Source organism: Mugil cephalus, chromosome 7 (assembly GCF_022458985.1).
Source record: "Mugil cephalus isolate CIBA_MC_2020 chromosome 7, CIBA_Mcephalus_1.1, whole genome shotgun sequence".
Taxonomy (NCBI): Eukaryota; Metazoa; Chordata; class Actinopteri; order Mugiliformes; family Mugilidae; genus Mugil; species Mugil cephalus.
The window spans coordinates 27,469,598-27,494,929 of record NC_061776.1 but is presented as its reverse complement, the minus strand read 5'-3'; the positions used below and the strand labels follow the sequence as shown (position 1 = coordinate 27,494,929).

The 25,332-nt window shown below is 37.9% G+C and overlaps 1 protein-coding gene and 1 long non-coding RNA gene across 2 annotated transcripts in view; one reads left to right on the top strand and one right to left on the bottom strand.

Moving 5' to 3' along the window:
* Nucleotides 1-25,332, bottom strand: part of LOC125011350 (cadherin-18-like) — a 113,602-nt gene that overhangs the window by 14,130 nt on the left and 74,140 nt on the right. The window contains exons 6-9 of the mRNA XM_047590521.1: nt 17,705-17,872; nt 12,940-13,127; nt 9,697-9,950; nt 8,174-8,310 (exon numbers count right to left, since the gene is read on the bottom strand). Coding sequence (XP_047446477.1) covers nt 8,174-8,310; nt 9,697-9,950; nt 12,940-13,127; nt 17,705-17,872 — 747 coding nt within the window. The remainder of the gene's footprint in view (nt 1-8,173; nt 8,311-9,696; nt 9,951-12,939; nt 13,128-17,704; nt 17,873-25,332) is intronic.
* On the top strand, nt 8,603-10,762 carry LOC125011351. The gene is made up of 3 exons (XR_007113172.1): nt 8,603-8,799; nt 9,704-9,890; nt 10,707-10,762. It is a non-coding gene; the product is annotated as an uncharacterized LOC125011351 (long non-coding RNA).

The window sequence follows — 25,332 nt, the reverse complement described above, 5'->3', positions numbered from 1 at the left end:
AAGATGCTCTATGTGTTTATGTGAAATCATAGACTGTATATGAATATGGACAATGCGTCTCCACTTCCTCCCATTGGTCAAACTGATGCTAGAACTCCAGGGACATGGGCCGCATTGAATAAAGATGGACGACAGAACAACTCCTCAAAAGTGGAGCCAAAGTAAGTAGAGCCCTTGCTGGAGCCATCATTGACATGCCATCTATTTAGAGGTTAAACTTTGTTCCCTCTACACATACAGCTTTGTTTGCACTGATGGTGTATTGAGCTTTGCGCTTGTCAATATAAGATATTAAATATAATTTGCTGCACTTCATCCAGTAAAGTGTGTTCTTGCTGCTCTTGAATCTCTTTTTAATTTCTCACTTTTGTTAGATCAACTTCTCCTTTCTGAATATAACTTTTCTTGTCCAATTGTAATGGTGTGGTTTTCACAGGGTATTTAAATCCTAATAGGGTTTTTTTTTCTTTGCCTTTCCTTGTGCTAATTTTAAAGTGTCTGGCATGTCCATCCAATTTACGATCAAACGTGATTCATTTACACAAGGGCTATTATTTTCATCTTCTCGGTTAACAACAGATATTGGAGAAATATAGAACACCACTCCTGCATGAGGCCTGATAGAAGGAGATCATGGACTTATCAGTGGACATCAGTCCATCATCCAGACAGCAGATGAGCTGATAAACCAGCTTCTTTGAGAATTGGGAAGGTTCTTCTTTTCGGGAAACTCAATCAACAACTAGCTAAGTAACTGTTTGTTCAAATAACTAAACAGTATAGTGTTCCATCTAAAACAACAAAACTACAGCTACATATTTAATTGCCTTTGCAATAATGCTGTTTAGGAATAAACTGTCAAAATACTGGCATCTCCTTTTTTTCCTTCCTTTTCACAAAGCGCTTATCCAATAAAACGTCTGACAGCCTGAAGACTGAGCTTTTCTTGTGTGATATTCAGAGGGGGCAGCACCTAGTGGCAAACCGGCTTCACACCACGACTCCTCTTGATAACACATAACATTTACAACAAACTGACAATGCATGCAAAGCAATTATATTAATTAAATAGATAATGTGATTCACTTCCCTTCATCACCCTTGCTTTCAGCCACTGTAAATAGCTGTTTTCACTGCTAAAGCTCGTACTGTGCTTGTACTACAGGCACGACAAAAATACTATGAGACTGTTGTATTTGTCTCTTTCAAAAGACCAAGCTCCAAGAAAGGCTCTAAAAGAATCAATCAAACCTCACATCATTTGAGCATTTTCTTGTAATTTTTAGAACATGGTTGGATTACTTGATTGAAAAACATGATGCCTAACATGATGTATTAGACATCGTGGCACAGAGTTTTATGCTCATGCAGGTCCACAAACAAAACAAAGTCCACAGCCATAACCTATCAAGAACGCTTTCTTGTTAAAACTGAATTGGTTACTGAAAAATACAGTGAGGTCAAAAGTCTGTGAACACAATATTATATTTTCATGTTAACCTGGAATTTATCATCCAGTTATTTACCTATTATAATATAAATGCACTTCAGGATTCAGTATTTCATAGAACTACACCCCTTATAGATTACACAATATTCATAATAATATTTACTCTCTGTGTATAAAAAACTATATATATATATATGTGTGTGTGTGTGTGCGTATAAAAGATAATTGTCTACACATTTGAGACACTATACTTCAAAACTATTACAAAAAATACCTTCTGCTTGTGACTATCAATAAGACAGTAGATCAATGCGCTTGTATCCTATTGTACTGAAAAAGATTTTTTCTTTTAGAAAATCTGGGAGCCTTTTATTGAAACCCTTCCGTCACTGTTTGTGACTGTTAGTGGCGCTACGATTTCTCCTGGACCAACACTAATGACATATCTGTTTGTGTATGCATTTGTATACGTAGATATAATCAAATAAAACGTAAAGAACGAGGGAACCATATATGGGAGGAGTGTGAGGGTGAGATATTATTGGATGGCATTCCCTTAATAATAAATTACTGTTTGATTGTGCCTCAAGTGGCATTCAATAAATAAATGTTTACAAAATAAATAAATGTAAATATCTGAGACATGATTGTGACTCAGAAACTAGGAGTGTATCCACTACTTCAGAGACTTGGACATCACTGATTAAAGTAAAACTGGGCAAACACTGAGACAGTGTGAAACTCATGGGCAGTGTTCACAGATTCGTTGTTAAATTGACATCTTCCACCCACGTCAAAGTGATAACTATTTGTGGATGATTACTAGAAGTGACTGTTTTGTGGTGGTTTTGTTTTGTTAGTTTTTCCTAATTCCTCATGTCATCATCACTTTCAGCCCTGAGTGCTTCTCATTGTTTGAGTAGGTTATGCAACGTAGCCTGAGGAACATTTAGTTTTGTGGACCCACGAGGAAATAACTTTCCTTTTTTTTCATGCAGTTCATAATTCCAGTTTGCATCTAGCACACTGGAATTATAATAGGTTACCACAAAGCAAAGTGTCATGGGAGTAAAAAATACAACAACTAAAAACACCAGAGAATAACTAATTATTATAATTAATTACCATAACATTTTTGCAGTGTGTTTCACTATAGCAATGTTTTTCAGGAACATGGAACAGGAGTGTAAAGTCAGAGTTATTTACTTTTCATCAACACATCTTTCCCACAAAACCAAAGTTAAAGCTAAAATAAAAATGGTATCCATTCTTTCATTGTGAAACCTTGCTCAGAATATTTCTCTACACTGAAATTACTTCAGGATCAAGCTCTTCTGATCCCCCCTCCATTGTGCTGTTGCATATCTCATGATTGCTTGAAGCAGCTGGGGTCCGTAACTTCTATTTGTTTGTTCATTCGTCTGTCACATTCAATATCTCACACACCAGTAATTCATTTGACCACAACTCCGCTATGAGGATTTTAGCATTAAATGATGTGATACTTGGAAACTCTTTACTGTTGTCTAATTGAAATTTGCATCCAGACATTTAATTTCATTATGACCTCTGGAGGGTGTCGTTATGCATGTTGAATTTCTAAACAACCCCTAGGAGCAGCACTGGGCTGTGAGGAGATTTTAGCGCAGTGGATAAACCCACTTCTAACATCCATCATGTTAGAGACATGATTGGATTTTGTTCCTTTCTTACAAATCTGCTAAACAAGTTTATTGTCAGGATTAATCTACAGACAGAAATGTTTTCTTTATTATATGTTAATAATCACATGGTGTGCTATTTACAGTCAGGTCCATATGTCCATACTGCACTGGCTCTGCAAAATTCACAAAAATCATGTCAATGTCTACAAATATATGGACCTGAGTCACACATGTATAATGTATACACAGTTCTACACAGATATCACGTTGAGCTAATAATTTTCTGCAGTGTTATGGATATAGATACATGGATATTGGACATATTCAACATTTTCAACACATTTGTAATGAACAACCACCATTATGTTTGTTGTTTGCAAAACCTATTTGCTTATTTCAAGACGCCTCAACAAGAACATTGGTTCAAGTCATTCTTCCAACTATGTCCTACATTAGCCGTACAGATTTTGCAAATGACATCGTCACCATCATGGTTACTATAGATACAGATTACAACATTAGACTACAGTAACAGTCAAAATTTGACAAACTTTCTCATTCAGTGGTATTTCAGCTGCCACATGCTGAAGACACGGAACCCCCAACTGCTCCCAGTGCATGCCCTCCAGCAAGACCTTTCACCATCTTTATATGTTATCTATAATATATTTGTATTATTTCTACATTGTAGATAGATACTGACATCAAAATTATAATAAAACATCTAATTATTTAGTAACCAAAATATTTTTAAAAAGGAAAAAAATAACTACTTGTTAATAGCTATTCATCTAAGTAAACAGTCCCTCCTTGCATTGTAGCTACAAAAACCATCAAGCCATCAAAATCACAAAACTCAATCACAAAAATGAGCGAAGGATGGCCACGAGTTACTTCTGCTACAGAGAATATATTCATTACAGTTACAAGCCTCGGAAATTAACCACACATCAGATTAGAGCCCAAATTAATGCTTCACAGAGTCCACGTGGCAGACACATCTCAACATCAACTGTCCAAAGGAGACTGTCTGGATCGGCCCTTCATGGTCCAGTTACTGCAAAGAAGCCTTCACAGAGGAAGAAGAAGTGACCTGAGACAAAACCAGCAGAAATCTGCATTTTGGACTGATTACATTTTAGTTCCACATGCCATGTCATCATGAGATGCAGAAAAGGTGAGTGGATGTTTTATACATGTGTGGTTTCCACATACAACAGTGACTACAGCATTCTGCAGTGATATACCGACGTCTCTGGTCTGAGCTTAATGGGATCATGATTAGCTTTCCAATAGGACCTAAACACACCTCCAGGCTATTTAAAGGCTATTTGACCCAGAAGAAGAGTGATGGAGAGCTGTGTCAGATGACCTGGCCTCCACAATCATGGAACTTAAACCCAGCTGAGTGCAGAGTGAGGACAAATGTCTAAGAACACAATATTATATGTTCATGTAAACCTGGAATCCAGTTAAAATATTAAACAAATTTTGGTTTGTTCAATGCATTTTTGTTTGCAGCATAATTCCATATGTGACCATTTATAGTTCTGATGTCTTCAGATCTAAAAGAATACATAATAAAGAAAAAGCATTGAATGAGAAAGTATTTCCAAACCAGTGGCAGTGGTACGTAGGTTGAAAGGCATCGTGCCCTGGCATTCTGGGGGCTAAGTTATGTAGAATTTATTCAGCATTAATTGTCTGCCTGCACAGAGAGCAGCAGCTCACATGGCCTTTGAATTGGGTTGCGGTTGCCTGGTCGCAGTGACAAGCCCAGTGTTTCATAGATGACCTGGAAACTTGGGTAATGTCAGACAAACATGCAAAGGGTCATTCAATTAAAAATGATCGATGATTATAATTTGTGTTTTTAATTTGAGTTCAGGAGAGAAAGTTGACATTCGTTTACGGTCAGTTCAGCAGAAGCCAAATATAATGCAGTGAGTGTTAACTACACAGTAAACTTCAGACTGCAGACCTGCTCTCTTGTTCAATAACTTCATTCTATCTTATATTCCCATGTCATCTCTTCTTGTCTAAATCCTCTCTCCATCTCTCTGCTAGGCTCCTGCAGCTCTTTCCATTAGCGAAGGCTTACAGAGTGTACGTGGGGAGCAGTTGTGCACTGCAAGAGAGGCACTTTCTGATCGGACCTGAGGGGAATGGTAGGGGTGAAGGTCAGACACCACACACATACACACACACAAAAACATTTCTCTGCTTAATTTCACCAGGGAGCTGAACTTTCTTTTATCCATTTTTAACTGCTGACAGGATGACAATGGCCTTTGGTCGTGACTCCATACAAACCACTGCAAAGCAAATAAGTAACTCTGTGCTGGCTTTAATAATAAGAGTGCAGAGGAGATGGGCAGGTGTACACTTAGAAATGCACATAGCTTTTAAATTGATCACATTTAGGTCTGTGGCATCCCAAAGTTAAACGATGGTGTGATGAAGTTAGAAAGGCAGCAAATAAAAAGAAAAAAGTAGTTTCAAATGGGTTTAGGCATTATTTTTTAATAATGTTCAGGTCGTTTTCATTTCACACTGCTGGTAATGTCTGACAACTAAAGCTGAAGTTTTCAGATTGTATCTAATGATTCTGTTGACAGTCTAATTTGGCTTCTGCATGTGCAGCTCAGTTGCGCAGAGGCATTTTACTATGGTACTATATTCAGCTGCTTCAAAGTGTAGTCAACAAAGACTATGAAGTACTAATGAAATTAAATTAGCTATTTAAATTATGAGCCAATGATATATATATATTATTCATTTGGGTTGGCTTTTCTAATCCGCAGAAATAGGAACTTAAGTGTCTTATGTCCTTGTACAGTATGTTTGGATACTGACATTATTTTAACTCCAAAACATTACTGTTACAGTTGCAATGGCTCTATGAATATGGACTTAAAATGTGGACTTCGTGCTCTAAATTGAGGCTATTGAAATCCAAATCCTGTTGCAGCCATTTTTATATTCAGTCCATTATTTTGTCCTACGTTCCCTGGGTCCAAACCCTTTTCAGATGGTTGCTGCATTTCCATTACCCTAAGAATTGCACAAAACCCAAATATCAAAATAAAAAAGAATCGTAATGGAAACGCCTACTTTTCAAAAAACCTCTTAAATATCGCTAAAACACTATACATGAGATGTTTTTTCCGACGTATTGATATTGCAAAAGTTCAATGGAACCACTCATTGGTTATTGGTCATTGGTGTCACTGGATATGATGTAGGGCAGGCATGTCAAACTCAGTTTGGCTCTGGGGCCGGATCCAGACTTTCTGTTCTCAGGTGGGCCGGATCAGCAAAAGAATGTCGACTCCAAATATTTAGCTTTGTTTTTCAGTACTATGCTTTATCATACAGCCTACATTTGTAGCCTACCCTACATATTATAATCATGGATGACAAGGGATCTTTTCTAAGCACAACACATTTATTCAAAACCAATGGGAAAATAATGATTTTTCATGTTTGGCCGTGAATGTGTTAACAACTGGTTTATTTTAACAGTTGAGTGAATGCAGTTTTACACCTGAACCAACTCACCACACTAAACAAACTCAAGTGGGAGCTATAAAAAAAATATTTTCGCCTTAATTGTCATACTGCTTTGAAATAAATGAAAAAAGAAATACAAAAAAAATAAAATAAATAAATAAATAAAAAAGTTATAGCAGTGCATGGGCAATAGGATTAGACTACATCAGATCAAACTACTAGGCTGGGCCTACTGAAGTTAAAGAATATACTGCACAATATTAATTGTCTTTAATATGACATACTTGTCTTTATGATGAGTGGCGCCGAATATTAAACTCTTTGAACACTGCAACTTGCTGATTACATACCAAGCACACTGGTTTTGCATTCATTTCTGTGAATAAATACTTGCTCTGCACTCCGTGTCCACTCTTCTTTTTTTGACAGTGCCATTTTGGGAAGGGTGTGTTGACCGATAACTTGTTTAGTAGTGGTGAATGGTGAAGCAAGATTGCCGGTTTATTTTTACTTGGACACATCACGTTGCGAATGTTTATTTCCTGTGACTAACTCGTGTCAGGGCCGCATGCTTGACGTGAGCGCTTTTACACATTTACTGCCCTCTAGCGGCCGGAGGGAGCATTTGGTTTGTATTTATTTTAAAAAATCACAACTTTTAATAGAAATTAGCTAGAGACTCGCTTCTTTTTTTGACATACTCAGAAATTTATGCCGGGCCGGATTAAATGAAACAACGGGCCGGGTCCGGCCCGCGGGCCGTATGTTTGACATGCCTGATGTAGGGGGTCATGTGATTAGTTAATCAGAAGTCCATTTCCTCACAGTAAAGTTTTGTGTGACAAAAATTTACGATAATTCAAGACTTTCAATGGAAACATGTACAAAGCGCAACTTTATCAAATTTTCAGAAACATTGCTTTAGTGAAAAACTGTAATGGAAACGCAGCTGGTGTCTGCAGTCTGAAACCCATGTACATTACCTAAGAATAGGTTTTCTCCTTTGTGGTGCCTTGCCTCTACTGCAACTGTATACAGTTGTTGATTTGTGGGTCTTTCTGCTTCTGCCTTCAACTACTGACATGCATACTCAATCAAGCTGAGTTCAGGTTGGTTAAAGTGGAATTTTGCATTGATCCATAAACATGAATAAGAAGAAGAAATGGATACTTTTATTTGGATGATTATACCAGGACCTTCAAACTGGGAAAATGGAGGTTCAATAGACTGAATTAAATATATTGTCACATCACATGAGTTGAGAGACAAAACCAATAATGACTTAATAAAGAAAATATTTGGTACATGAGTGGATGATGAAATAATCATAGAATAACATGAATGCTGGGGGAGCAATTGCCCTTAAGGATGACTACATTTGCAAAACACATGCATGTGTTGTTACTGAGGCAATGTATTTAAATTTAGCCATTTTTAACCTGAATACTAACGCTGACACACACTTAAGTGGATTGTTTTAAGTTATGCCCCAATGAATTAACCATTAAGAGAAACACATTGCAGACAGAAGTTGCTGTGAACTTACCAACCTCTGCTGCCATCACAGTGATGTTATGCCATGCTGTCACCTCCCGGTCTAGAACCTGAGTGGTCCTGATGATGCCGCTGTTGACCCCGATGGTAAAATATAAAGGTTTGTCCTCTTCATTTGCTATGAAGTACCTGTGATCCGGAATGACAACATTTAGAGGAACCTCTTTTAAAAATGTCTTTAATAGGCATACATACACTGTTAGACAGATCTGTAATACCACATATCAGCCAGTGTAATACTGTAAACCCCCTTTGTAGTAAATTACTATAATTTGCACTGCATCATTGGAAGTATTACTGAGAACAACCACAAAATACAGTACTGCGCTGTATTTTTAAAAAATGAGGTATGATCTATATACAGTCAATGGGTATGATACTGTATTTTTCTTAACAGCTGCTTTTGCCACATTTTACCAGACCCACTATTTTTTCTCCCAGTTTTGTTCCCAGGCAGACATTTGGACTTGGGCTGAAGACGTTTGTGGAACCAAGGCGTAATTTCAGGGATCTCTTTCTCACTTCGGCTAGGAAGCGAGATAAGTTTTAACCTCACGGGCAACACAGACTCTCGGAGAAGTGATTGTATCGCCATAGTGACAATAGAAAGCAAGCACGGTAAGAGAAGGAGGAGACGGTAAGAGAAGCATAAAAGAGGGGTGAAGTTAGCATTATTCTGTTAAATTTAATTATTTAATTATATTTTTTTGCATTCGCTGAGAAAATTATAGCCTCAGTTGTCGCTAACGTTGAAGCCAACGCTAACAACGTTAACTAACGTAAACTATGCAGAAAAATATCATTTTACTACTGATTAATACTGTCGGTATATTATTTCAGTGTTTTGACAACATGTATATCTGTAAGTTTTGTAAGCACAGCACCGAACAATTTTAAAACTTTTTTCGCCCATGCAAACAGTCACAGAAACTGTTTGGTTTCAGGTTTTCATGTGGCATTGTCCTGGCAATTTCAGGACATTTTCTGCATTAAAATCTCATGCATAGAAATCGGATACCTGCCGTGTCACAAAAACAAAATAGGTGTCAGCATAAACAGCAAATTGAGAAGAGTTGAATTCTTGGTGTTAAACTAGACACACACTAGTAGAGTTAATTATACTCCATTACTCTTCGGGCACCCGAAGACATTTTGCAGCGTTGAGCCACGGAAACTTCACTCGTCGCTCTGTTACTAACCAGCCGAACACCTGCTTAATGAGCTAGAGGTTAGCATGGTTAGCATGCATGCCTGGACTCACTGTGAGATAAAAAGTGAGTAACGGCAGTAAACGGTACGTTTGGCTTGACATTTTGTCTGAGTCAGACTAGTCATGCACTTTGTAACCATAGATATAAAACGTGATAAGATGATGCTAATGGTTCGGAGTTGCTAGCTAGCGTGCTACAGTGGTGCTAACGCTACACTGTGCCTTACTGCATGTTCTAATATTTGTGGTGCAAGTTTGAAAATAAATGTTTTTGAACTGCCAAATGACATCTCTATTTATTTTACCTTATAGCGCTGTTTGTGCTATCAGGGTCCACAGCAGTTATGGTGCCAACCTGGGTACCAATAGCTGAGTTTTCATATGTGTCCATAATGTAGTAGTCCATGGAGAACACAGGAGGTTCATCCACATCCCCCACAATGACTCGAAGTGATGTGGAATCCTTAAACGGCCCCAGGTGTGAAAAGCTGGCGTCTAGGTGAGTGTTTGATCCGTCAATGTTGAGCGTGTGCACTTTTCTCTTTTCATAGTTCAGTGGCTGGGGGAGAAACAAAAAACATGAATATCTTAACTTAGGATTTATTTTAAGCTAAATGATGTGAAGGGGGTTTCCTTTATCATGAAAATGATGGTGCGATTATCTATCTCATTCTTTTCACCCCAGTTATGATACATTTTTGCTTGTTATAATTTGTACATGAAAATTACAAATTTAAACATCCATTTCTAACATGTATACTATATTAGCAATATCTGACAGTTCTAAAAAAAATCCAGACAACCATTTCAGATGTGAAATCTATTGCAAATGAGCTTGTGGGCAAGCTAGTCTTTTATTGCCCCTGTGCCCAGCGCTTCTGACACACCACTTCACAGCGGGATACGAAACCTGTGGGTGTCACATATAAAAGGTGGATGATGAAACAGGAAAGAATCCCAAAGAAAACCCCCTCTACAGACCTTTAACTTCCCTAACTGATAAGGAAACAAATAAGGCAAATCTCACATCCGTGCATGAAACAACTTTTGTGTAGTTACCTTAGGTCCCTTGAAATGAGTCAAATCAAATTAATTAAATTTCAAATAGTCAAATAGTAGCTGTTGCAAAATCTCTGTGTAACACACAAAAACAGTGTAATTTAAAGCTATTTTGCCATTTATTGTATGTCTTTCACATCATGACAGCCAGCTTTATATTTATATATGAACAGCTATTACACCTACTTTTTTCTTCCTTTGCTGTTTGGCCTCTGTTGGTTACAAAAAAACACTTGTTGTGCTTTCACATCACCAGAAGTTCCTGGTTGAACCTCCCGCTGTGAGAGCTGCGTGCCTGTATGTTTTCCTCCCTCATACATCATCATATACATTGCAGGTAAACAATGGGGGGCATGGTGTAGTTTTTTAACGCTTTCAGTTTGTTGATAACCTGTTGAACCCATTCAAAAGGCTGCTGACATTTGAATAAATCACTGCGTCCTGCACAGAGCCCGATATCTGCCACCAAATCTCCTCTTCTCCTCAGATGCAGAGCACTGCCATGATCGATAAAAAAGTGTGGGATATCGCTATACAAGCTATATACAAACACAGTCCCACATGCATTCCCTGATCGGTGCAGTTTCCCAAACATGACATAGGTCTAATTCACCTATGCGCTTCCATTAATGATCGTGTAACAACATATTTGATTTGTTTGATTGAAAAAAAAAAATGAACAAAAATCTCTGCCCTTCAAAGATCAGTCTTCATGGGAGTAGACCAAAACTAGTTTTTGAGCTGAAGCTTCTACAATGATACAACCTGATACAATGATACTTTAAGTCCTGTATGTTGTGTGGTTTAGCTCCCATAGATCAGACTTGTTTGATAATAAAGAAACTGTGATTCATCATACCAAGCCGCCTTCTTCCATTTCTCTGTGATTCAGTTCTTATGCTCACATGCCCATAGTTAGTACTTTTGGTCAGCATGGGCACCCTGACTGGTCTGTGGTTATGCAGTTCAATACACAACAACAACAACAACAACAATACACAGTGGTGAACTGCATATTCTGACACCTTTCAATCAGAACTAGCATTAAAGTCTCCATCAATTTGAGCTAAAGTAGTTCGTCTATTGGATCGGACCACAGCCAGCCTTCGCTTGCTATGTGGATGAGTGAGCCTTGTCCAGTATGTTACTGTTCCTCGCTTGGACCACTTTGAATAGATACTGACTACAGTGTAGGTTTGGAGTTGTTCTGACTCAGTTGCCTAACTATCACAATTTGGCCCTTGAAAAACTCACATACTTTCTCACATTAACCCATTTGTCCTGCTTCTTACACATCAGTTTTAAGGACAAAAGAGTCACTTTCTGATAATCAGTGTTATTTGTAGCACCTGTGGATTGTTGTGTTTTCATTAGCATAGAATGAATCCTTTTTTGCTAGGTCCAATTCCTGCATGCATCCATTGCAGCACGTCATAACCTTCTTTCCCTAAACCTCACTCCATCACTTCCTGTCTTGTTCCTTTGAAAACTATCCAATAAAAGCAAAATATCTAAAAATAACTCCAAAACAAAAGAATGAGAGCTTGTTCTCTTTCAGAGTCCACTATGTTGCACCATATCTATATACCACATCTATATACACCAGGAATGTAAGCAAACGTGATTCAGTAAAATTGTATATTGTAATTAAAGCCTCAATAACAATACAAAATGTCTCACGATGTTTTGCAACACCAGGCCTGAAACCTCCAGAGCAAGCACTAAGGGAACAGTGGCAAACAAAAACTCCCTTTTAACAGGAAGAAACTTTAAGCAGAACCCAGCTCATATAGAGGGACCCATCTGGTTGAAGTCAGCCAGGTAAAGACAGGAAAAAAGAGAGGAGAGACGAGAAGAGCGCAGCAGGAGGAATGAGATAAACGTATTTATTAAAGTGCACTGATTTGTATAAAAAATAAATATGATTCGTATAATGTATGTACTGACAACAGCAAAGTTAAAGCTGTAGGAAATAAATGAAGTAACAAAAAATCTTGTGACCATGAACCTTTTCTAATTTAAATCTCAAGTAAGAAGAACTGAAGAAGAAGAAAATCAAAAACCTCTTTTAAGTTGTGGTTTTGAAAAATGGTAATGTACACTCCTGCCAAGCATTGGCTTCCCCGTCGCTGTAGTTCAAAGACTGCAGAGGCAAATCAAACACACTAGATCATCGCAAAGGATTTCAGCTTGGCTGAAGCTGGCACTACTCTATGGACATGCATGCCGGACTTGATCCAGTTTTGTTTCCTGTACAGTTCACTTCAGTATCTTTGAGAAGAGGAAGAAAAACCTTCCAGCTGTTGGTCAGTCCAGCTTCTTATTACTGATACATTTAAGCAATAATATTACACAAGAATTTCAAAATGCATTAGCTAGAATTTTTTTCATATTTATGTATTGAATGTATTTATCTATTCTGTGAGATGCAAAATAACGCTGCAAGATTAAACTGACAGTACATAAACATCAGTGCTGTCATATCTTACCTGCTTGAGGGAAATGATCCCCTCTCTGCGGTCGGCATCAGTGTTGATGGTGAAGATGGCAGCAGCATCTGCATTAGTGATCCTATAGGTCATTTCAGCATTCTGCCCCTCATCTTCATCCGTGGCTCTGATCCGACCCACTGCTTTCCCTACTGGAGCCAATTCTGGTACATACAGCTGGTAGCTCTCTGCAAAATCAACATAATGTTTTTTAGTATTTTATTAAAAGGTTTTACAGTATTTAGTGATTTATGCATGCAGCATAAATCTTTGGTATTTCCATCAAATATATAAATAGTTACATGCAGTGTGTATGGTATTTCCTCTTGACCTAATGCTATACACCAATCAGGCTCAACATTATGAACACCTTCCTAATATTGTGTCTACTCTGTGTCTCCAAAACAGCTGTAACTCATCAGAGAATGGACATGGGTCTTCTGAGGGTGTCCTGTGGTGTCTGGCAACAGAATGTTGGTGGGGGCCTTTGGATCCTACGAGTTGAGGGGAGGGACCTTTGTGGATCATCCCAGAGAGAGAAATTCACACAGAAATTTTTATTTCCCCAGTCACTGTGTCAAAGTAATTCACCTAGTTTGAAGTACTGCATTTGCTGAAGGATTTCTTTCAATGTAAAACACTGAGGAGTTGCAGACTTTCAGAGACAACAGCTAAACAGTAATTGATAAAATGGGAACACAGAAAAATTTAAACAATCATCAAGTGACCTTACACACATTCCGCAACTATTCACAAGCCTGAAAAGTCAGTTTGCTGTTGAACTTTATGTTGCCAGTCAGTTTGGTAGAGAGAACTGAACCTATAAACTGTCTGACCAACCTGGGCCCTCTTTTGTCAAAACAGACACATTTATCAAAGTTGGCCACACCATCATCATCAGTAACAAACCTGAGTTGCTATGTGTACATTTCCAGATTCATTTAAAATACAGAGCTACCCCCAAATACAAATACAATAAATGCATCCTTTTGAAAGTGTGCAATGTAGAGTTATTTGCTACAGACAAAATAGGAATTTAATGTAAAACACTACGGATAGGGTAGTGTTGGGCTGGGCGACTTACCCAGCATTTCATACAGACTTATGGAAAAATAAGAACATTGTGATTTTCTTAGGACAATATTTCTTAGCTTCATTAATTGGTACTACAAGAAAAAGCATTAAGTGATATGACCCACTGCCAATGTAACGTGAATTTGCATTCTAGCCGTTGGTTGTAATTTAGTGTAGTAGTCATTCTAATTTGATTCTTCTGTTTGTGTGTTTACAGTTTGCTTGATAAATATAGTGTTGCCATGGCAATCGAGATTAGATTTACCCAGAAGCTCACGACCTTTATTAGTATATTATATCCATATCAGCCTGAAGCTGTAATTGCAAAAGATACTGCGTTTGTGAGTGAGCTGGTGTGTGTTTAGGTTATTAATCATAATAACCTTAACACACACCAGCACACACTGTTTACGACAACTTCCACAAACAATCAAGAGCTAATATGAATATCCTGTAAATAATACACAGAAGGAATGACCAGTAATAGTGTGGCTCTGTAGCAGGTCAATAAAAGCTTTTAAGGAAGTTACCCTTTTCCCACCATTTTTGTAGTTTTACATTTAAGTGAAGAACACGCATAGATGGTCTTAGGGCTCAGGGGCCCAGAGCTCAACCATAAACTGTATATAAATAAGGACAACATGTCACCCCCTTGCATTCGTCAAACTGACACTAGTTTCCCAGACATATGGGCAGGGCATTATGGAGCATCCATCTCATGTGCATTTTTTGACTAATGCTGCACTCTGCTCTATCTCCTCAAGTTACAAAGAAATGTTGTGTTTTATTCTGTTCTACACTGTATTTATTAATTTTTTTCACAAGTTTCACACGCAGTTGGCATGGTTACTTGTAGTCATCATGATGTCACATCCTGTTTCTATAGTGTCAAATAACTAAAACAAAACTTATCAGAACAATGGACACTTGAGTATACGTTAGTATTATATTAACTACCCAAAATGACAGAAATCATCCTATATTTTTTTATTTGACGTGCATTTTAATGTTTTATTTCAGCCAAAAGCTAATTAATTTGAGGAATTATTTGATTAGCAATTTAACCATTTAACTTAGTATCAATTTATACAAAAAAAATGTAGATCATATTTTAATCCTAAATTGCAAAATTTAATATTAGTCATTGTTATTTTTACTATTTTTTTCTTTGTAGTTAGGACACATTCTCTTAGCTTCATAAATTTAGCTTACTCTCCATCTTTCTGACAATATTGAAAAAAAAAAACTGGCTTAGATGATTATTAAAACTCAGAAATTCTATATTGCAACTCAGAAATTTCAGACTTCCGATATCGTAGTGTTCATGTTACAGGTTAACTCGGAGGAGAAAAGATATATGGTATATTGTCACAGTTTGCTGAACATTAAAATATGTGCAGTAGCTATTCTTTTTTATCATTATTATTTTGGAAGCAGTAATTTCTGAATTTGAGGAGAGACACACGCAACACTGTGAAAAACTGGTGACTGGTTAAACAGGTGAAAACTGATGGTGAGCTCAGATCAGACAAGTTTTGATGCATCCTTTGTGATCTCTGGCGTGGACCACAGGTTGAGAACCACTGTTCTGCTCATCTGACTTTAACAGCTAACCATTTGTACATTGTGCAAAAGAGATTAAATTAAGTGTGCAACATTTTAGCCTTGTGAAGACATAAATGATGTGCATGTAGACAACTTTCATGATGAGACACATGGTTTAGGTGGCCCTTTACCATCTATCTATGCTACTATAGACCACATTCCATCATGGATGTGGAGACCTCAACATCCCGAGATGCACTGAGCGACTCTCTTCTCTTATCTCTTTGAACAGCCAATGAGATGGCCTTTTAATGCCAGATTCCCTTTCAAGAGGTAAAAAAATAAAAATAAAAATTGGTATGGGTACTCAAAGGACTGCGTACATATGTACAGTATACATATATTCATTCATTCCACACATACTTTCTGCACCATTCAACTCAGGGTAGCATCAGCCACTTTATTTATGTATATTGTATATTGTCATGCGCTGTCATGTTCTCCTTTGTCTATTATGTATAAAAAGGATTTATTTTTATTTTATTTTATATTTTTATATATTCTAAACATTTGCACATTTCTTGTTTACATGTTTAGTTTAGCTGCTGCATCGTAGGCCTTTGAGGAAGGTAATTTCAATCCTGTATTGTATTGTACATGTCAGAATTGACAATAAAGTTTACTACTTTTGCAGCAATTTCTGAACCAAAAGTAAAGCCTGCCTGGTACACCTCATCTCATGTCATCTTCTACTACGGCTTACTACCACTTATCCTCACTAGGGTCGCCGGGGTTGCTGGAGCCTATCCCAGCTGTCATCAAGCTAGGGGCGAGGTACACCATAGACAGGTCTATTGCAGGGCTAACACATACACAAACAAGCATTCACACTCACACACACCTAGGGTCAATTTAGAGTCACCAATCAGCCTTATGAGCATGTCTTTGGAGAACCCAGAGAAAACCCACACAGACACAGGGAGAACATGCAAATCCACCATCCACCCAGAAAGGTCCAAGTTCGACTCCAACCCAGAACTTCTCCGGGAGGTATCAGTGCTAACCACTGAGCTGCTGTGCTCCTGGTACACAGCAGCTAAAACCTTTGTGGAATAAGTATGCTTCATGGCATTTTTACTAATTTGTGGGGCAGTTATAGTCAAGGTGTTGCTGAATGAGTTCAGTGGATCAATAAAGTCTGTCTAACTCTAATTGCTATCAGATTTTTTGTTGTTGTTGTTTTGTTTTTGTTTTTGCTCACATCATTTAAAGCTGGTCTATGTCTCAGGGACACTTCTGGCAATGCAGATGTCCCTGCCAACTATACACTGAATGTGTGCTCCAGTTTCTTTCCTAAACATATTTCAGGTTCTGAACGACTTTGGACTCAGAACACACTGCATCTTCTTCCAATTGACATGATACTTTTCAAGAATATCTCCATGTTTGATTGTTAAAATGTTTCTGTGTATAACTGATGTATTATTTGTACTACCATTGTGTACTTCAAATATTTGATGTTGAATTTACAATGTGAAAATGAGATAATTTTGCCTTTTCCATGATTTATTATGTTATAATCTTACCCAAAATGGATTAATTTTTTTTTTTTTACCCAAAATTCTACACACAACACCCCATATTGACGATATGTGTATATATATATATTTTAAAGAATTTTGCAAATTTATTCATAAATAAAAAACGAAGAAATCACAAGTATTCCCAGCCTTCACCACAGCTGGTTCCACTGATCATCCTTGAGATGCTACTACAGCATGAAATCAAAGGAATTGTCTGTAGACTTCTGAGACAGGATTGTCTTGAGGCACAAATCTGGTGAAGTGTACAGAAATATTTCTGCTGTTTAAAAGGACAACCATTTCTGCAGATTGAAAATCGCTGTGCACCAACACTTCCCAACTGACCTGAAGGAACTTGAGAGGGCGGGGCAAAACTGCCCAAATATATTGACGCTATATGAAAGAAATTTAAATTTCTTTCACGGATGGAATGAAGTTTAAAAGCATACATCCGTACCTTTGATATCACCTAGAACCTAGAGGAAAAGTTAAAGGAAAACAATAACACAAGACTTGTGTTAACCTTGTTAACCTGTGCACTGTGTTCGACACAGATCACTCACTCTGTGGAAACTTTGGAGGGTTGTCATTGACGTCAGTGAGGGTGATGTTGACAGTAGTGGATCCTGACAGTCCTCCAACTGAGCCTGCCATGTCTTTGGCCTGAATCACCACAGCGTAGTTGTCCCTGTTCTCACGGTCCAGGTTGGACACAGCTGTACGGATGACACCTGAGGTAGAAGTAAAAAGGAATAAATATATCAGTGTTAGTGCAAACCTTCTGACGCCGCAGATGATAAACAATGTTTGTTTATGGTTAGGCTTATTGTTAGTCTCTTCAAGCATTTCATAGTAAATAAATGTATTAGTTAGAGATGGATATCTTAAGTGTGGTATGATGAAAATACTTGGAGAGACATAACTTGAAGTATTGCAAGATGTCTTTGAAACGCACAGCACATTTCAAACTCAGAGATTATTGAAAGGGCTTGATGTAAGCAAAGAAGCATAATACCATCCAATCGTCAAGGTTCCTGTTGTTTTGCTTCCTGTCTCTGCAGACTAATGGCTTGTTGAACTCTAATTGTGACATTGCCATTCCTATACTGATAGCATGGCTAAAAAAATAGCAGTGGTCGCTGATTAACAAAGTGACGATGTGTGTGGACTTTTCATACACAACCCTTGGCTCCAGTAGCACCTGTGACAGGCGTTTGGCCAAAAGTCTTCTGTTATGTGCACAACCCCAGTGACAGGAGACACAGGCTGGTTATAGACTTATATAAACCTGCTGTTACACAACACACAGTGGGTCTAAACAAGTAACATGAGGCTACAGTCCCTTTAAAAATATCCACTGATATTTAAATATACTATATATTGATATCTAAACGCTAACTAATGCTATAGACTTTCACGGTTTGTAAACAATGTGACATATTTTGAGGGGCGGGGCTTAACTGGAAACAAAAGATCTCAAACACTATGGCTTATAAACGAAGGTCAGCATATTTTATTTGACTTTGTTTGACAAGAATGGATGAGAAAAACACATTTTAGCGTTATTTTAAAAAGTTTACTCTCACTCACTGGATGGCCAAAGGAGGACACAGAGGGGATTGAAGTCTGGTCTGTCTTTATCAAGTGAAGCCTCTCCAACAAAGATATTACAAGAAGTAAGTGGAACCACTGTGGATGGAAACGTAGCAAATGCAGCTTCTGCTTGTACACTGCTGAAACACGCAACTAATGTTGCGTCAGTTCACATTAGCATTAACATGTAACAAGAATCCCCTAAATAATGATTAACTTAACATAGTTTGTCAAACAGTCTACCCATTGGGTGGTGGGCGATTTGACAGGACTACCCAGCATCCAATTGGAGGACATTTACACAGACTTAACTGAGAAACATCTACACAAAAGAAATATTGAAGGCATACGATTTATAACACCAATAACAATGTCTTGAATGGACACAAATTTGAACGATGACTGTTGTCCATATGAACAGAGGGGCATTCTTTATCAATTGAAGCCTCTCCTACAAAGATATTACATGAAGTAAGTGGAACCACTGTGGAGGGAAACGTAGCAAATGCAACTTCTACTTGGACACCCCTGAAGTAATTTTGCGCTAGTTCGCGGTTAGCATTAGCAATAATATGCAACAAAAATTTCCCTAAATAAGAATTAACATAATGTAAATTCAGTCACGATTGATTCTAACCAATAATGTTATCATGATCTGATCTGATCTGATCTGATAAGAAGTTTTCACATTGTTTATTGTCTCACTCCAATTCTTTCTTTTAATCGCCAAACCAAAGTTGTCTACGACTGGCAGTGGCTGGTATGTGATAAAACGCCAAGTTAGTGTTTTTGATTTTTTGGTTTTGGCACCAAAAAATACAGCAAGACGACATGTTTGCCTCAAGCTTCCCTCTGTTTTGCCTCCAGTTAACATTGTGACGTCACAGTAACGTAGGCCAGTTTGGGCGATTGTGACTGATAGATTAGATATGAAATATATAATTAACAATTGGCAAACACATTTAGAGTTATGATTTTTATCCATGTGATACTTACAATCCTAATTTGATGGTGCAGTCGATACATTACTTTATTATAAGCTAAATGAGACTGCCATGCTGAAAAGATGGAGTCCTCTGCCACCAGCACAAAACATTTCCAACTGGGTCACTTTGAGTGGCTGGATTAATTTGTCAGTGACTATATAAATGTGATTTAATTATTCAGTACATCATTATATTATATATTATATAATAGAACAATTACTCATTTAAATAATATTGCAGTATGGACTCACATAGATAGTGGCTCTTAGCTCTAAGATGCTTAAAATGTCATAGCTCTCTTTACACAAGAGAAATATTATATATAAATTCCAGGATATTCAAATGAGAACTGGTGTCAAAAGCAGTGATCAAAAAGACAATGGCGCATTATCCTAAGGAAGTAATCCTGCAACGACTGCTGCAGCTGCATTCAGGAAAAAGACGCTGAGCTCCTTAGTCAGCATTCTGACTGAAGCATGAGTGAGGGCACATGGTAAATTTTGCAGAAGAGTGTTTGGTTCCAGTATATATATAAAAAATATATTATAAATATTATTTGGCCACAGGGAATGGGAGTTCATGTTTATAGGTTCTATTCTACACCTGTTAACACTCATGGATCTGTGAGGATCTGTGTTCACTTCCTGTGTGTGTTGATGGACTCAGGATGGAACAACATTTTAATGTGATTTAGCATGATGTGTATATTTGTCCTTCCAGTTGAATGTGCAGTCAAATTTGCTAGTAATTTACGGGGGTTGGGGTGGGGTGAATGATGTTTACATTGTGATTTAGTGGGGTTTATAAGCTACATGCAACACACATGAACAGGTTGTTGTTAAATAAGCGTGGTCAACGTTACGGCCATTATTTTATTTTATTTTACTTTATTTTATTATGCTTATTCTATTCTTGTTTTTTATATTCGCACTACTTAGCACAAACCAAGGACCGATTCACACTGAGTGGTGAAATGAGAACTGAGGAATTCAGAAATGTTAACATTGTGATTGAATTGGGTTTAGTTTGCTGTTGAGTTGGTGTGCATTACTGTAATTCTCTGTCTCGTTGAGTTGCTGGATAAATACAACAAAACAACTTTTTAAATGTCGACTAATAATAATAATTATTATTCATGTGGTGAATGTTCAGTCAACACAGACTAGTCAATGATGTCACACAAAAACGCGGTAGAAGTGAATGCTTTCAAACAATCAAATCTATATTATTCAAAAAACACATGCTCTACAACCACAGCAACAATGGTGTAGGTCTAATCATAATAAAATAATCACAGAAGTTAGTTAAAACAACTTAAAGGAGCAAGTTAGTAGTGAAAACAGGTTAACTTAAAGAAAATTAAGGAGAACTGCACTGCTGTATCTGTTACATAGTCGGGTGTCCTTGATCCATTCTGCTTTTGTTAAAGTGTCAGTACAGATTTTGCTCCAACTTATTCATCATCATTTAAATATCCTGTATTTTGTACCTCGAAGAACATTACAGGCACGTGACACATCTACCCATTCGTTCACATGAGTGCACTGATATTCACACAGCCAAGCACTGGGACCAACGTGGGTTAAGTGACTTTCTCACTGACTATACATGTGTACATGTGATCCATATACCATGCGATCGAAATGGCTAACCACCTGGTTCTATGGTTACTGAGACACACTAGCCATGTCAGGCTCTGGATTCTGAAAAATCATCAGTTTTATTGGCTGAACAAATAGAATTGAAAATAATTAAGTAAATGTGTCTATATGTTTTTCTTTTATAGCCTAAAATCTTTTAATTTCTGAAAGTTTTCCTTGTGTACTTACTGCAAATAAAATATAGTATCAAACAAAAGCCCCAGCTAATCTCATGAAACTGGCATGTTTTTATCTGAGGTCATTTCATTGCTGAAATATGAAATTTCCTGAAAGATTATATACACTGCTTAACAAAAGTAAAGCCCAAAGCAGCAGCTTGAAGCACTAAACACTGGTCAGAATGACCTCACTTTGCAAAATGTTCACACTTAGAAGGTCTGAACCAAAAGTGGCTCACACACACACACACACACACACACACACACACACACACACACACACACACACACACACACAGAAGAGAGAGAGAAGAGAGATGCACACCTCTCCCACATGAGAAGCAGACAGTGTTTAGCCTGAAGGCTCTGCTCCGCTGCATTACTCGCTTCAAAGGCTTACAAAGCACAGAGCCATCTGGCCTTATCAGCCCCTTTAGACTGAGCAGAGAGACAAGGTGCAGGCTGGACAGGACAGGCAGCACATTATGCACCTGTATCACAGAGATTGAACCAGGAGAGAGACATATACATTGTAGACTGCCAAAGAGAAGCAGAGAGAGCAGCGGATGTGTGAGGACGAGATAGAGGACAAGGGGAAGCAGAGAGTGTTTGAAAGTGACTGGATGGGACTGGTGTGAGAGAGTGAAAAAGCAAGAGAGTTGAAGAAATTCTACCTCTGGGGTTACTGGAATGGAAGCCAAGATTAACTCTCCTGGGCCTGGGACAACACTCCTAGCCTGTTGGAATCCATTTTTTTCTGCCTTTATTGAATTAGATTTGAAGGGTCTTATTGGGATGCCTCGTGCCAGACTGCAGCCTAATCCCAGATTCAGTCCTTCAGAGAAAATCACACAAAACTTGCCTCCATCAGCAAAAGGTCAGCAGGAACACAATCGGTTAATAATATTTCCCAATAAATGTTATTGTGGGCAAGACACTATTGCTCCCTGTGCATGGCATGTGTGTGGGCCTGTGGAAAAATGGGTAGGTGTGTCACTGTAGAGTGCTTTGAGTACCAATATAAGAGCATAACCATTACCATTCTTCCACATGCCCTCGTCTTATTTTTCACTCTAATCCCTCACACATAGACACATGAGAGTAAGGAAGGGAGGGCAGATTAAAGGATTTTTTTTTCTGTGCTCTAGATCAGAGAGACAGGGAGGAATCAGAAAGTAAGGGTAGGAAAGCTAAGCTAAGCATACATATTAGGGCTCAACTGATGTTGCTGCTTTGAAGATTCCAGTGGATCATCTGTGCTTCTATTTAAATCATAGTATCAGACCAAAGATACATTTATCTTTCAACATTTCTATATTCACATTGTAACACTTAAGTGAAAAAAGTAAAACAAGTAGAAGTAATTGTCATCATAAAGCTTTCATGTTTTCTATACCACACATACTGCAGACAAGGTATACAGCATGTAACACTAGTTTTATTATGTAGTGCACTTACTGTTTACCAGCTACATCATCCTAATAATGGATAGCACCTCCCTTTGGTGTTAAAAGACCATTAGTATGTCATATGATGGATTCCAAAAGATGTTGGAAGCAATCCTTTGAGATTGGGCTTCATGTTGACATGACTGTATCAAGTAATTTCTGCAGATTTGTCAGCAGCATTCTATTCTGTTCTGCTGCATTCCAAAGGCGTCAGCTCTATTCAGATCAGGTGACTGCAAATGCCACTGAAGTGCAGCGACTTTTGCTTTTTTGCATTTTTATGCTGGAAGAAGCTATTTAACAGGAGTGGAGGGCTTCTTCTTCCTCTTTTTCCGTGTTGTCTTATAATCTTGCAACCAATTTGAAAATCTTTCAGGAAATTTCAGTATTGTTCAGAGACGTATCCAGAAATGATTATCATTACTTGGAGATGTCAAGTGTATTAGAAATGACCACTGTGTCTGTGACATTTGGATGGATAGGCAAATCCTGTGTATTGCTCAAATCTACTTACATTTTTCCTGGTTATGATGTACTTTATGCTTCCACTGCACTACATGTCAGTGCTAATATTGTAACTTCTACCCCATTACACATTTTGACAGCTTTAGTTAGAAATCACAAGCAACCAGAATGTCAATCCAGTCTGTCTTTACAGATATGACAAATGCAAAAAATAAAAAAAAAATCTAATAATACATCCAAATATGATGCCATGCGCCTCATTCATTGCAACAGCCTGTAAGATTCCATCACTGATATTACTTAGTATAACTTCTAGAAATGTATAATAATTGCAGAGCTTGTCTGTGATCTTATCCTGTGTGTACTGACCATGTAAAGTGAACTTTACACAGAGGCCCTGTCCTAATCCTAGTCCTGTGTCAGTTGGCATCTCTGTGATATATTTTTCGAGGAAGCACGGGATCCCTAGGAGACCCATTCAAAAAGCAAGATCAAAAGGAGGGACAATGGACTGGATTTTATTTACTGATTCATTTATGTGTTCATTGGGTGTTGGTATAGCTGATGTAAATGCCACGCCCAACACAGACATAGGGCTTTAAATCCTGAATCACATAACGTCACAAGGTACCAGTGATGGTGGAGAAAGAGCAGCATAGAACAGGTGATTTCATTGAAGTTGAATGTATAGACAACTGAACCCCAATTAGCAGCCCAAAGCCTATTGTCCGCCTGTGTATTGTGATGATACGTGAAATAATATTGCGCAACATTTATAATAAAATATGCACTGCTTTGCTGTGGTTTGTCTTGGACCCACAGCAGAAATGTTACCATCAGCCTACAGTTGCGAAATACTCATAAATGGCCACCATGGCCTGCACAAAATGATCAGGAAAATTTAAATATTAAACAAAAAATAATTATACCTTTTGCTACAGAAATGCCCACTAATATATTGCTGTGTCATTGAGGTGTTTAGCCTCATGATTCAAAGGTGACAAACTGAAGATTTTGTTTTATCTTTCCCTGTTTGTCTTCCTGTCTCCATCTCTGCAGTCACTTGCCTCTTCTCGAGGTTAATGTGTTTATAGAGACGCTGTCAATAGCTGTCTCTGTGGAAAAGCTGTCTCTTAGGACGTTTTGATGATGGCTACACTGTTTAACAATCAGCCTTTGGTGTTCCCGATGTTCTTGGAGGTATGCTTAAAGGTTGGCATAGATCTCTCTCTCACACACTTTGGGAGCATGAAAAAAGTATTGATGGTCCAAATTCTTGATCAAATTTAATCCTAAAGAAATACATCTTTGATTTCTCTTGGATTGACACAATATCTATTTATTTATTTGTAAGAGTAGAAGAAGGAAAGCAAATTTGAGATAGGAATGGTAAAGAAAATGTAGAAAAGAAGAGACACACACACCACTCCATCCACATGCACACACGGTATACACACCCATAGCTGTTTTGACACACAAAAACGTTTTGTCAGTCTGAATGTTTGGCTTTCATCCTGTGCTTCTCTCTCATACTGGCCAAGGTTAGCCATCCTTTTCCCTCTCCTGATAATTCACATGCTCATGCAAGCATGACGGCACAGAGCCGGCACCTCCTTTCCAAGGCCGCCAGAGAGCTGCACAGAAAGGAAATTACTGCATAATATCAGCATGACACAGATAAGAAAGAGAAAGAAAGGGTGTTAGGTGCATCTTATGACAACAATATTTTTGCAGGGTTTTATTTTGTTCTATATAAAACTGAGACACATTGAGCCTCTGGACCTGCTAGTAGTTTTCCTTTATGTATCCGCTAATTAAGTAATCACAAAGATAGCATTCATGTAGGTCAGAAAAGTGCATGACACATACAATACACAGAT